At 39.7% G+C, this 14,257-nt stretch overlaps 2 protein-coding genes across 7 annotated transcripts in view; one reads left to right on the forward strand and one right to left on the reverse strand.

Moving 5' to 3' along the window:
- The window catches only part of pi4kab (phosphatidylinositol 4-kinase, catalytic, alpha b), a 43,113-nt gene extending 33,189 nt beyond the window's left edge, over positions 1 to 9,924 (reverse strand). For both annotated transcript variants that reach the window (XM_077003386.1, XM_077003385.1), the window contains exons 1-6: positions 9,272 to 9,924; positions 8,302 to 8,418; positions 6,413 to 6,506; positions 912 to 1,000; positions 746 to 818; positions 388 to 650 (exon numbers count right to left, since the gene is read on the reverse strand). In XM_077003386.1, the coding sequence (XP_076859501.1) occupies positions 388 to 650; positions 746 to 818; positions 912 to 1,000; positions 6,413 to 6,506; positions 8,302 to 8,418; positions 9,272 to 9,385 (750 nt within the window). In that variant the 5' untranslated portion in view covers positions 9,386 to 9,924. The remainder of the gene's footprint in view (positions 1 to 387; positions 651 to 745; positions 819 to 911; positions 1,001 to 6,412; positions 6,507 to 8,301; positions 8,419 to 9,271) is intronic.
- Positions 9,871 to 13,099, forward strand: snap29 (synaptosome associated protein 29). 5 transcript variants are annotated; one of them, XM_077003389.1, is made up of 6 exons: positions 9,871 to 9,994; positions 10,634 to 10,895; positions 11,006 to 11,202; positions 11,474 to 11,559; positions 11,748 to 11,852; positions 11,941 to 13,099. In XM_077003389.1, exons 2-6 carry the CDS (start codon positions 10,650 to 10,652, stop codon positions 12,099 to 12,101), a joined length of 795 nt encoding a protein of 264 aa, XP_076859504.1. In that variant the 5' UTR covers positions 9,871 to 9,994; positions 10,634 to 10,649; the 3' UTR covers positions 12,102 to 13,099. The 5 variants fall into 5 exon arrangements, with proteins under 5 accessions (XP_076859504.1, XP_076859503.1, XP_076859508.1 ...); XM_077003388.1 differs by having other exon boundaries at positions 9,930 to 10,061; XM_077003393.1 differs by having other exon boundaries at positions 9,930 to 10,061; positions 11,474 to 11,511.
- Positions 13,100 to 14,257: the final 1,158 nt, after the last annotated feature.

The raw sequence follows: 14,257 nt of genomic DNA on the forward strand, positions 1-14,257 counted from the left end.
TTGGGAAACGTTACATAGCCTATACCAGAGCTGGATTCTTGTATTAGCAAGCTAAATTTGAGTTTAAACTAAGATGAACTATCCGAATCACTGCAGTCATTTGCCATTAACTTGCTCCAGGAAAGCTAAGCTCAAATAAGGAAAAATGTTTTGGTTCTTTATGAAGTGAACCTGAGATCAAGTGACATCCATCATATTCTTAAAATGTGACCATTACAACTTCTTTTTTATTATTATTTTGCAACAAGCTACAGGCATCTTCCTTTTGTTCAGGAACATTATAACATTATACCCCTAGTTTTTTTGAAGGAATACTTCAAGATAAACATCTGGTTGCATACTTCCTGTTATGCTTAAATTTAGTGTGCATACATTAGGGCACTGTACCTGTGTCTCAATAGTGCCAGTGCCAGTCTTGCGTCTAAGCGTGTCTCCCTGGCATGCTGTGAGAAGAGAGCTCGGCAGAATGGAACGGAAGTCATTAAAAGAGCGACGCCGGATACCCTCTGTTTCCACAGCAACACACTGAGCAGACTGGGCGGAGCCACGAGGAAAGAGCTGGGACAGTAGCGGCTCACTCACATTACCATAGCGTCCAAATGCCCTGGTCACACCCATAAGACAGGGAACCAAGTACTTGCAGAGGTAAACTAGATCGAAAGGACAAAGAACAAAGAGTCTAAGAACATTTTCCGATTGTTGAAGCTGCAAAATTATGTTGGTGCAACATGTTCTGTGTGCTAACCTTTGTCATGGTTTTCCCGTGTCTGACAGATGTCTAACAGAGACTGCATTAATTCCATGACAGCCTCTAAGATCTGAAAACAGAGAAAAATCTAAAGTTTTGAGGCACAGTTTAAGCTAATAAGACATATGCACACAGACACAGAACTCAATGGGAAGCAGCTGACCTGAGTGCAGGACTCTGGGTCTCTTTGTGCCACATCAGACAGTAGAGTCACCAGGCAGAAGCTGAAGTTCTCTGCCATTGGAAGACTCTCTGTGTGAACATGCATCGAAATCAAATTCATGCTACACTTATACAACATGTTGCATTTATAGGAATATTCCCTATACTTAGAAAATAATGTAGAAACACTGTCTTGAAAAATCCTCTTATAATTAGGGCCCTACTAATTTCACAGGGAAAGAAAATGAATTTAATAAAAACTAAAAAAAATCCAGATTCCACAGATTTTAGAAGACAAATATGTCAAATATGACATACCACAGCATTTATTAACCAATACTTATGTTCATAGCTAAGAAGAACTCACCCTGCTAGCCTGCTATGCTAAGCTAACCTCATGGCCTCAGTGGTCATTAGGGTGTCTCTGACGTTTTGGTGACCATTTCCTTCCATCTCTACAGATCCTCTGCTTATCTTTGGGTTTCTGGAAAGGTCAGACCTCTACACTGTTGGATATTTTATTCTTATTGCTTCCTTTTCTGCTTCTTTTTCCATGTACTGTACCTTGCAAAAAGGTTTTTACAAATACTGATGTGAAATGCTCATGCCATTTCAGTATGCAAACTTTCACAGTGGTCAGCATATCTTTATATGGGCCCATGGCTTGACTTGTTTCATCCTGCCTAAATAGTGATGAGGTCTTAGTATGAGACATGAAGGAGGCATCTCATCTCCATAATGTCGATTCTTCTTTGTACATCAACTGTGATGATCCATGTCTCACAATCATAACAAAAGACGGAGATAACCATAGTGCACATCAGTGAGATCTTGGAGTTGAGGATGATGTCATTCCAGATGGGTTTCAGCTTTGTAAGTGGTGCAGTTGAATGTGTTACTTTGGCTTTGAGGCTTCTTTGGTGACAATGAATCAACAACCAGTGGCTTCTTGGTACCATCTTGTTGCAACTGTTTTTACACCTGATCAAAAACTTCTCTGTACCACGATGCAGTCAACCTGCTTATTGCAATCTCTGACCATTTTGGTGTATTTTTCAACATGTCATTATCTACTAGAACACTCAGTGAAAAGCGCACAATAACCAAGCGTTATCTCAGTGCTGGCAGTGCCGTGGCCTTCACAGACATGATACAGTCCCTCCCTCCCCTCTCAGAAAATGGGAATGAGCTAGTTGAAACATTCACACACAGAGTTAGGAACTGTATTGATGCTGTGGCACCAAAGGTAACTAAATTAATCTCTGGTAAAATTAAGATGCCCTGGAGAAACACTCCATCTATTGTAAAATTTAGGCAAGATTGTAGGCAGGCTGAGAGACGTTGGCGAAAGTCAAAATTGCAAGTACATTTTGATATTTATAAAACAACATTGCAGAATTACAACAGTGAAGTGAAATCAGCAAGGAAAAACTATTTCTCTACCTTAATCAATTCATCCAATAATAACTCAGCTGTCTTGTTCAGAAGCATAGATCAGCTAGTAAACCCCACCTCCTGTGGCTTCCCTGAGACTGTTTCAGTTGAAAAATGTGAGGAGTTTGCTATATTTTTTAGGGACAAGATTACTAGTATAAGGCAGAACATAGCAACAAGCACTAATAGACCATCAACCCTTATATCAGTTACTCAGCCTAACTTTAATATGTCTTATTTCCAAGAAGTTGACATGGTAACACTACTTGATGTGATTTCATCACTAAAATCCTCTACTTGTGAACTGGACCCTTTACCAACAAGCTTTTTCAAGCAGGTTCTGAGCTCATTAGCAAATGAAGTTCTAACAATTGTTAATCAGTCTCTGCAATTGGGTGAATTCCCTAAAATTTTTAAAACTGCAATGGTTAAACCACTACTAAAGAACAGAAATCTTGATCCCACAATTCTTAATAATTATCGACCTATATCTAACCTTTCCTTTCTTAGCAAAATCATTGAAAAAGTAGTGTCAATGCAGTTGAATGACTATGTCAAAGTAAATCAAATAAATGACACTTTTCAATCTGGTTTCAGAGCTCTCCACAGCACTGAAACAGCCCTAGTTAAGGTAGTAAATGACTTGAGATTGAATAAGGATGCAGGCAAACTCTCAGTCCTTTTTCTGCTAGATTTAAGAGCCGCTTTTGACACCGTTGATCATGAAATACTTCTTGATCGACTACAGAGCTGGGTAGGCCTTAGTGGCTTAGTCTTAGACTGGTTTAGATCGTACCTAACTGGGCGTGATTACTATGTAGCATTAGGTACCTCTTCCTCCACACGTCAAAAAATAACTTGTGGCGTCCCCCAAGGATCAATTCTTGGGCCGTTACTATTCAACCTATATATGCTTCCATTACCACACATCATTAATAAACTAATAAAATGGTATTAGTTATCATCAATATGCAGATGACACTCAACTTTATATTTCGCTAGAACCTAAAGCCCTAAAATCAATTTGCTCACTGTTTGACTGCATAGATGATATACAGACATGGATGTCTGACAATTTTCTGCAGTTAAATAAACAGAAGACAGAGGTTCTTGTTCTTGGCAGTGATTCACAAAGGAATGATGTCCAGACTTATTTAAATCAAATGAATCTGAAAGCTAGACAATGTGTTAAGAACCTGGGCGTCACCTTTGATAATGAGCTCAGCTTCAAATCACACATCATGACTACATGCAAGACAGCTTACTTTCATCTTCGAAACATCGCTAAGGTCCGAGATATGCTCTCTCCTGCTGACAGTGAAAAACTTGTCCATGCATTTATCACATCAAGGCTAGATTATTGTAACACTGTTCTATCTGCTCTTCCAAAGAGCTCTATTTCGCACCTACAGCGAGTTCAGAACGCGGCTGCAAGGGTTCTGACCCGCAGGAGAAAGAGAGATCATATTACACCTGCACTCCACTCACTGCACTGGTTACCTGTCAGCTTTAGAATAGATTTTAAGGTTCTAGTCATGGTTTTTAAATGTCTTCATGGTCTTGCCCCTCTTTACCCAAGTGAAATGATGGTTAGATATGTTCCAGTCAGGTCTCTCAGGTCTTCAAACAGTAATCTACTGGTGATTCCTAAAAGCCGATTAAAGATTGGCGAGGGTGCTTTTAGCCACTATGGCCCAAAGCTCTGGAATTCTCTTCCTGAAGAGCTCAGAGGCATTTCATCCCTGCATAGTTTTAAGAGCAGTCTCAAAACATTCCTGTTTAGATCCGCTTTTAGTTAAGAAACTCTATCTTAATAGTTTTATCTTATTTACTTTACTTTTTATTATCTTACTTCACTTTTTACTTTTTATGTTATTTTAATATTTTTATCTTTAATTTCTTTTAACATTTTCTTCTGTCTTTTTGTCTTTGTCTTATCTCCTTTTAATGTTTCTTTTATTTATACTGTAAAGCACTTTGAGTTACATGTATGTATGAAAGGTGCTATACAAATAAAGATTATTATTGTGTTCTGTACCCGAAGACTAATATGCAGACTAGACTGATATACCAATACAGCAGCATGACTGGTCTTCAATCTCTCCAAGTTCACACATTCTTTTTACTGGCTTCCAGTAGCTGCATGCATCAGATATAAAACCTTGATGCTTGCCTACAAAGCCAAAAATTGACTAGCCCCTCCCTACATGATGACCATAGTCAAAGCCTGAATCTCAAGTATGGCTCGACATGACACACCATGCGTAAAGTCTCATGGAAGACAAATCTCAAGTATATTGTGTTGGCTCTGAGATGTTGGAACGATCTTCCGCTAGCTGTTCAGACTGCAGTGTCTCTTGCGGTCTTCAAACATGTTCAAACCTGTTTTTGAGTACTTGTTGAGTACCTAACACCGCAGATAGCACTTGTCCTTGTACTTTACATTGTATGTTTATTTATGTCTGTGTTTATTTGCACTTCTAGGTATTGGTTTTTAATTTCAGTTTGTTTATTTACAAGACTAGGTAATGGCATTGATATGTAATTTAGTAGTAGTCTGGTTCAATTCATCTTGAATTCTAAAACTTGGGTATCTTGAATTCTAAAATGGTACTATCTAGGATGTATTCTGTGAACAGATGGAAAAGTACTTTGTGAGTTGCTCTGGACAAGAGTGTCTGCCAAATTCCCAAAAATATAAAGCTAAATATATATAGATGTGATCTAGATGATTTATGGCAGCCTAGGGTGTTCACCAGCTCAAAGTCAATGTAACTGGCAAATTCAAGATATATTAAGTCTCTCCCATTGGTCTTTGCATTGCAAGACTGGCTGCATTGCAAGCTAGCTAATGTTAACAAAATGCTTCAAACAACTCTATTTTATATATATATATATATATATATATATATATATATATATATAATCCAACATTTTGTCATATCAGGAGCCATACCAAAGGTAACCATTACTACTTTTAGAAAATCCCACACACTTGTCTGACTTATCCCCACAGTAATAAAAGCTCTAGCATTTAACGCTGCAGTTTCCAGGCATTAAACTTATCATTTGTTTTTAAATTTTCCTGCATTTCTCAGTAAATCCAATATTCCATGCCACAAGGCTGATTTTAATTGTCATGAATTTGGTAGGGACCTACTTATAATGAATACCTAAGGGAAGTTGTTGTTGAAGTCCATTAATAAAGATTTTCTTTTTTTTTCTAATACATTTTCAGTCAAAGGCATCAAAGGCCCACTTGCACATAAACACTGCCTTCCTCTCACTCTCAGGCACTGGTGCACTCATCATCCCATCATTAGCTACACACCTGTTGCTTATTTCCTTCTCCCTCTCCAGTCACTTCTTAAGACCCTGCGTAAGCATTGCCTGAGCAGTTTTATTTGATGCCTGTCCCTGAAGGCTTCCTGTGACTGTACTTAGGTCGTTTTTGCCTGAAACTGGCGAGAGCTCATTCTGCTTCATTGTCAGCTTTGTTCTGTCTAACATCTTAGATGGATAATAAAGACTATCCAACAAACCCCTCATCACTGCCATTTCAGGTGGCCTATTTCCAGAACAATCAAAATAAACATGGTTCCCCAGACACCACAAAATTTTAGGAAAAGGTTAACTAAAATTGCTTGTAATATTTGTAAGTTGGACAAAATATAATTTTTTAAAATTAATCTCAGAGTGTACTATGAATTTGTATTAAATTCATTTAAAACATTTGATGGAATTGAACGGCTGCCCTTAGGTCTTCTTATACATTTCATATAAACGTATTCTCATTTTTCTATGAACAGATAAACTGCAGGAAATTATATTTTATGGTAAATAATTATACATTACATATGCAGCAGATCAGGTTAAAAATGCACAAATATTTATTTAAGGACTGAATTAAAACAGAAACATGCAATGGGTATGCAGAAATCGACAACAAATATAATCTCAGTGAATAACAAACTCACAGAAAGTTGCTTAAGTCAGTGTTTCATCAAACACAGGCTGTCATGCAACATTTTCTTTTGTAATTTTATATATCTGCCACATGGTTGTTACCTTTGCCTCTCCTCCCAGTGGCTTCCTCCACCCACTGAACCCTGGGCAATCCTTTCAGCAGGTTCAACAGGTAGCCCACCACCATGTCTTTGTGCTGGTACACACAGATGACAGACCAATGTGGTGATTAACCTTGGATAAAAGCTTCTATACCTGATGATTTTAGCTCATTGGGACATTCACTACATTTATTTCAAATTCACCAGCAAATGGAAGCAGTCCAGTCATTTTGGTACCACAGTTACACTTGTTCCCCAAGATGTATATTATATACACTCACTGGCCACTTTATTAGGTATACCTGTCTAACTGCTCATTAATGCAAATGTCACATGGCAGCAACTCAAAGCATTTAGGCATGTAGACATGGTCAAGACGAACCGCTGCAGTTCAGAATGGGGAAGCAAGGTGATTTAAGTGACTTTGAATGTGGTTGTTGGTGCCAGAAGAGCTAATCTGAGTATTTTCACGCACAACTATATCTAGGGTTTACAGAGAATGGTCAGAAAAAGAGAAAATATCCAGTGAGTGGCAGTTCTGTGAGCGCAAATGCCTTGTTGATGCCAGAGGTCAGAGATGAGAATGGCCAGACTGGTTTGAGCTGATAGAACGACAGCAGTAACTCAAATAACCAGTCGTTACAACCAAGGCATGAGGAAGAGCATCTCTGAATGCACAATACATCGAACCATGAGGTGGATGGGCTACAGCAGCAGAGGACCACACCAGGTGCCACTCCTGTCAGCTAAGAACAGGAAACTGAGGATATAATTCACACAGGCTCACCAAAATTGGACAATAGAAAATTGGAAAAATGTTGCCTGGTCTGATGGGTCCCAATTTCTGCTGCGACATTCGGATGGTAGGGTTAGAATTTGGCGTCAACAACATGAAAGCATGGATCCATCCTGCCTTGTGTCAACAGTTCAGGCTGGTGGTGCAATGGTGTGGGGGATATTTTCCTGGCACACTTTGGGCCCCTTAGTACCAATTGAACATCGTGTCAATACCACAGTATTGTTGCTGACCATGTCCATCCCTTTGTGACCAAAGTGTACCCATCTACTGATGGCTACTTTCAGCAGGATAACACGTCATGTCATAAAGCGTGAATCATTTCAGACTGGTTTCTTGAACAAGACATTGAGTTCACTGTACTCGAATGGCCACAGTCACCAGATCTCAATCCAGTAGAGCACCTTTGGGTTGTGGTGGAACGGGAGATTCGCATCATGAATGTGCAGTCGACAAATCTGCAGCAACTGTGTGATGCTATCATGTCAATATGGACCAGACTCTCTGACAAATGTTTACAGTACCTTGTTGAATCTATGCCACGAAGGATTAAGGCAGTTCTGAAGGTAAAAGGGGGTCCAACCGGGTACTAGCAAGGTGTACCTAATAAAGTGGCTGGTGAATGTATATAGTATGTAGTCTATATCCCACTTATTCAGTACTTATTCAGTGATTCTGTGTGTCAGATCATTTTTACTTTAGAAAATAATAAGGAATACCATATAATTTATCAGCTTGCGCATCATTTAAAAACATACTGGGTGCAAAAGCACACTAGATTAAATCAATCATGCATTTGTCTGTGGCAGAACCCATTTGAGATATTATATTCTAAATCTAGATTAAACATATATCTAAATTAAGGTCAAGATAAATTGTTTACTCAAAGCAGCTAATCCATGCAACTCTTTTAATCCCACTGTGAATGCATCAACAGAATTTCTTAACAGGAAAAAGTGCATGCACACATAATCTATTTGTTTTGAACCATTAATTTTCTAATCGACAGCACAATGTAAACAGCCATAAGGCTGGTCATTTAGCAATGTCCGAGTCTCACTGACCAGGTACTGGCCATCTAGTTGATCTCTCACCTGTAAATCTGATTCCACAAGGAATACAGCCAGAGCAATAACGGCATCCCTGCGCCTGATATCCAGAGTGAACACGCCCCGGGTGTCTAGTGGGCACATACATAGTAGCTTTTGCACCTGTGATGTGGAGACCAACATGTGTCACAGGGGAGAAAGAGATCATTAGAGACTTAAAATGCAGCAACAATTACCCATCACTGTTTGAATATAAATGTACAGTAATTTGCGAAGAAGAAGAAATTAATTTCCAATTGCAATATTCTAATGGTTTTTGATTGAAAGTGGTTCAGTTCTTCCCTTAAATAGACAGGGAAGTGCATATCTTGACATCACTGGAATTTAACAAGAACAACCTGTTGGGGGGCCACTCGTTGGTTGGTTGGTTTTGGTGAAATATAAAATCTCAGACATGTAGTGCAACACTGTAGATTTATACCAAGTTATTTCATTTCAGCACACCAACGGATAAATTAGGGACGGCATTGTAGCTTTGCCTGCAGTGCGCAACAAGCTGAGGTACGCGTACCACTCTACAGCAACAGCTACAAACCCCGTACTATGATTCGCTAAAAGCCCCATACGAGTTTGAAGTATAAAAGGAAGGAGAACGCCACACTATTGCTGTGCAATGCCGTTTCATTAACGAAAGCGCAAGAGGAAAGTGGGGTTTAGAAATGTCAGTCTGTTGCTGCGGGAATACTCTTCAAATGTTTCCGCGGTTGCTGATTTCTATCCCTGGCTGACACTGATCACATAACAAAGGCTTCACAGTATTCAGAGTTCCAGACACGAACTCATCCATTCATCTCTATAACACTGCCAGTTTTGTCGAAACCCCAAACACCTGACTTTATGAAAATAAAAGTTAATTGACATTACAGCATCGACGCAGCAAAAGGCTGCACGAACACATTTCAAGTTTGCCAACTACACAAACAAACCACTTCACGTTCAATTTAACACTCCATACCTTGTCAACAGGGGCAGGTCGGTGGGCAGCCAGAGACCGCGCAAGAGACAGCACCGTGTTAAAATAGAAGCCCCTCGGTCCACCTCCCTTCGCAGACATGATCGCCCCTCTCATCAATTTTCAGGAAAGTTAAAATGCGCAGCCACAATACCCACTTTGTGGGCTTGAACCGCAATACGACAAACCCGAAGGCGCAAACAACGCACAGCGGCTAAAGGAGGAGGAGTGTTCTGTGATTTCTCTGAGTGATGTGAATAACGCGGGTGTGTCGCTAGAAAACAGCAATAGCGTGTTTCCCACCCAGCCGATGTGTTAACATTATTTCAGTGTATACTGTTTAATGAATTATTTCTAATGACATTTATTTATGCGACTTCCACTATACTATGACGCTAGTTTACCTAACGCAGCTAAATAACTGAGGCATGACTCAATCATAATAGGGGTACGACGTGGGGAAACCGTAATTATTCTCGAAAAGAGAATACCGATCAGTAAACTGCACATGCAAAGCTTCTAAGAAACAACAGCTTAAATAGTCGTGGTCTTCTTGAAACGTGCCATATCCCAGATGCCATAATATAACAGGTTTCCCCCCGATCTCCCACTTCGTCCGTCTTTTGTGCGCAGCCAAGCAGCGCACTCTCTGACATCATCGAGCACGGAAGTGGCCGCGACCGTCACGTGACCGACAACCTCAACAGCGCGTCTGAGGGAGCGGAGGTAGGCTGCCAAACCTAGGGGGCTAGATATTCCTCTACGCTGTCTAGTTGGCCAAGTTTCGAGAAAGGTGTTTTAAATTGTAAATTTGAAAGGTTAAATTGTACGTTTGAAGTGTTGAGTTTTGTGCCTGCGTTGCCTTCGGTCTACGTTGGTGTTTGTTTAGCTTGGCTATCCTGAGTTAGGCGTACAGTGTTCATGAGCTAGCTGTGTAGCAATCTGATAAAACAGACACTTTATTGACTATGTAGTTACTAGCTAACGTAGGACAGCTAGCCGGGCTGTTTACATTAACTACATAAGAGCGAGGCGGATGGCAGCTAAGCTAACTGGCTGTGTGCTATAGCTAATGTCAATGCTGTAATGTTTTGATTAGCCACCTTGCTAACTGCTACTACACCCGTAAATGTACTTGCTTGCTATGTTTACATTGTATTAAATGTAGCCGACTTTTGCTAGCTACCCAATTTCTTTGCAGTTGACGTTAGTTGTCGACATTAAATAACGTTAACCTAGCTAGTTGGATAGCAGTCTAACGTCAAGCAGTTTGGTCAGTTGTCGCTTGTTTAACACCAGCTGGTGTATTTATAGGCCCGTATTTTAATATAACGCCGTATTTCATTTTCATATTTATTTTAACAGGTCGCTACATCCCGTTATGGCAGCGTATCCGAAATCTCACAACCCGTTCGCTGACGATGACGACGACGAAGGGGAAACTGCGGGGCCACGAAGGGGCTTCAATTTTGATGATCCGGAGGAGAGTGATTTGAGCCCCGCGGAGCGGAGACAGAGGCACCTCCAACAACAAGTGATGCGCACCGCACAGTCAGCCGTTGACAGCAGCTCTCGGTCAGTTGGTCTCATCTACGAATCGGAAAAAATTGGAATCGAGACCGCAGAGGTGAAGTTTGTTTTGCCTTGTTTGCACAAGGAGCCCATAACGGAAATACTTTTAATACACACATGTTGTTCTTGAGGTTTTATTGATCTCTTGTTTCCTGCCTCTAACAGGAGTTGGTACGTCAGGGTGAGGCTTTAACGAGGACAAGGAAAATGATGGATAATATGGAACAAGACATGAAGACTAGTCAAAGGCACATAAACTCTATTAAGAGTGTATGGGGAGGCCTAGTTAATTACTTCAAAGGCAAACCTGAGCCCAGGCCTCCACAAAAGGAAGAGCCCACACCCTATCAGGCCAACAGCAGGTATAAAAACTGCACAAGAGGTTTAAGTGAAGCTCAATTCACAGAAATAAAAAGAGAAATTAAAAGACATTTATTGTTTCTCGTTTCTGTATTAGAAATGCTATTCTCATTTAACAGTGACTGGTTAAAAAGTACATAAATAAACGCAGGTTTAAGAAGAGAAAAAGTTAATTCACTAATAAATGTCCAGAGTCGGATTTGACACCTATTGTGAGGAATGACAATTAAACCTTTAATCATTCTCTATTGTACATTATGTGCTACCCATTAGGTTACAGAATGCGCTGGAACAGAGTAAAGAGAATGAAGGTAAATACGAGGCCAGTCATCCCAACCTGAGGAAACTGGACACAGCTGGTAGGCACAAGTTGCATGCTTGTCCATCTTAAATAGACTATATTTTTTGAAAAGATATATTCACTGCATATTTGAGGCTCATTTAATAGTACACGAAAGACACCAACAATGACACTACAAATGTTGTCCCTAATTCTATAGATAAGTTACCAGAGATTAAGGCTTACCCAAACTGTTTTGTCCAACAGGATTTGGAGTCTCGTCTTCCTTTGATAATGAACCATCCAATCAGAACGGATATCCCAAGAATAGATACCTGAGAGCTGCTCATGAGCAAATAGACAATAACTTGGGTGAGAAATCTGAAAGATTGAATGAACATCGAGAAGAACTATTTTTTATGGTGGCTGCATAATGCATTATGGTGTACTAACTTTGCAGATGAGATGTCTCTGGGTTTGAGTCGGCTGAAGAATTTGGGTCTTGGGTTGCAAACAGAGATTGATGATCAAGATGTTTCTCTGGATTCCCTGCTTAATAAAGTAGACTCGCTGGATGGCAACATCAGCTCCACCAACCGGAAGTTGAAAAACCTGAAATGATCTTGGACTGGCTGCCTGGGGTGGTTTCATTAGTGGTCAGCAACTAAGTGAGCCCTCCCTCACTACTTTCTCTAGTGGTAAAGTTAATCTTTGCAGTGGAATAAGTGCTTTACTTGTAAAGCCTGCCATTTGAACAGTTTAACATACCACAGTACTACACTCTAAGGGGGCTCACCTTAGCTTTTATCTTTGCCAGCTAAGTCATCAAATTTCTGCTATGGCTATTTGAGTGAAAGAGCCTGAAATGATCTAAAAGACAATAACAAAAAGTTTGAATGTTGTTGTTTTTGGAATAGCAGGTGAGGACCTGTCCTTTTTGTGGTTTTGCCTTAACCGGTGGGGAAGGGGTCGGGGTAACATCATAATTTTTTAAGTTTAACATGACTTATATTGAAGCGCACTCAACTCCTCAGACCTTCAATGCCTTTATGTACAGTCAACCAGATGATTTTGGCTGGTTTGCTGGGGAGATGTAAAAGCCTCCATTCAAGGTTTTTGACCTGTTTTTTTTTTTTTTGTGAGTTTTTTGTTTTTGTGAGTTTTAGAAATTTAGCAGGTTAGCTTTTGCGATCTGAAATGCAAAATAAGAACTTCAAGTGAGGCAAGATTCAGGAAAAATTGAAATTTGAAAAACGTAAAGCAGTTTTTGTTTGTATCAAACTTAAGATGTGATGCTATTCTTAAATAGTACATCTGAAATACAGGTATCATTTTCCACACACAAATGTTCTTCCTTTTGATTCCATTACTTATAGACAACATTAAGTGCTTAAATGTTGTATTTTATAAAGATAATGAGAGCAACATGGCTTGTTTTCTTGCAGTTTAAAATTGTCACTGTCAGATATAAAATCTAGCTAGCGTTATGTGTTCTGGTCATTGCAATCAAGTTAGTCAGTGTAGAATAATAAATGTGTTCTTTCAAAGCAACCACTTATCTTTGAATGTGATATACATTGTATTATGTGAGAAGAAAATAAAATGAGTCATTTTAACTATTTAAAGCTCTAGTGGGTTCATTCTACAGGATAATTTTTTTAAGGCCTTGTTGAAACCATGGACAGTACTACACCACCATTCAATTGAGTCCCAGTGAATTTTTGAATCCGCCAAGATGGCCGTCATGGGAGCTGCGTTGTTAACCCACACTGAAACAACATAAAAGTGTAGTTAACCCACACTGAAAAGGTAAAAACGAACTTAAATACTTTAAAAAGTCAAGTCAAGATTTTTGCTGTCGAGCACGTTCACGACATTTGATCTATTAGATGTCAATCAACGCTGTCACTCACTTCATCGCCACACCCCTTTAAGCAGTGTTCTCAAGTCTCACGCATTGAGCGTGTGACACACGCATTTTACCGTCTTCACACGCCACACTTCCGATTTCACACGGCGAAAAAAAAAATGAATTCAAAACTTGAGAGCCCTGCCTTTAAGTAACATCAAATAACTTCTATAAAACCAGTCTATTGTAACAAAAAACACTGGGAGATATAGTAACGGAAGAGGCTCCACTTTATTATAGAATTGACGGAGCATAACTGCCTTATAGACGTATTTGACGTTAGCCATTCCTTTACATGTGAATGCGCTGGGTTAAAAGTTGTGCTGCAACCAGCCACTAGATGGGAGCAAACACATCGAGGCTTCACTTTTCACCTGTTGTCCCGTCCACTTTTATAAAATATATATACGGTCTCTGGTCTCTCTATTCAACCATAGAGCGTATTTGATATATACGGTCTCTGTGAGAGACCTATCATAGATGTTATAGAAAATACCGCTAGATGGGGACATAGTATTCGCAAACAAAGCTAACGCTTGCGCAATACGTGTACGAAGTTGGTTTATATAGCTTACTACAAATTAGTCAAGAGTAATCTCATTTTATTATGTTTCCAAAAGCTTTTTTTTCATCTTCGTTTGCAAAGCTTATTTCATATCAAGAAACCCACAAAAGAGCTCAGTTATCCTAGCTGCTGTTAAAGTTTCACCGTTCGCTGTTCATTATCGTTCTTTAATGCGAGGAGACTACAGCTGCACGCGCGTCTCAAAGCTCTCGTCAGCGGCGCTTGATGCTTGATGTCGCAGAAAGAGCTGTTCTGCTCAGTGACAGCATCGCTTTAGATAGAGAATTGCGTGTATGTGTGATG

Source organism: Brachyhypopomus gauderio, chromosome 4, assembly GCF_052324685.1.
Source record: "Brachyhypopomus gauderio isolate BG-103 chromosome 4, BGAUD_0.2, whole genome shotgun sequence".
NCBI classification, from domain to species: domain Eukaryota; kingdom Metazoa; phylum Chordata; class Actinopteri; order Gymnotiformes; family Hypopomidae; genus Brachyhypopomus; species Brachyhypopomus gauderio.

Excerpts from the sequence above, each read along its gene's own strand:
- snap29 (XM_077003389.1), top strand. The coding sequence starts at position 10,650 with ATGGCAGCGTATCCGAAATCTCACAACCCGTTCGCTGACGATGACGAC. Across the intron at positions 10,896-11,005 it reads TTGGAATCGAGACCGCAGAG|GAGTTGGTACGTCAGGGTGA; the intron begins GTGAAGTTTGTT and ends TGCCTCTAACAG. Across the intron at positions 11,203-11,473 it reads CCCTATCAGGCCAACAGCAG|GTTACAGAATGCGCTGGAAC; the intron begins GTATAAAAACTG and ends GCTACCCATTAG.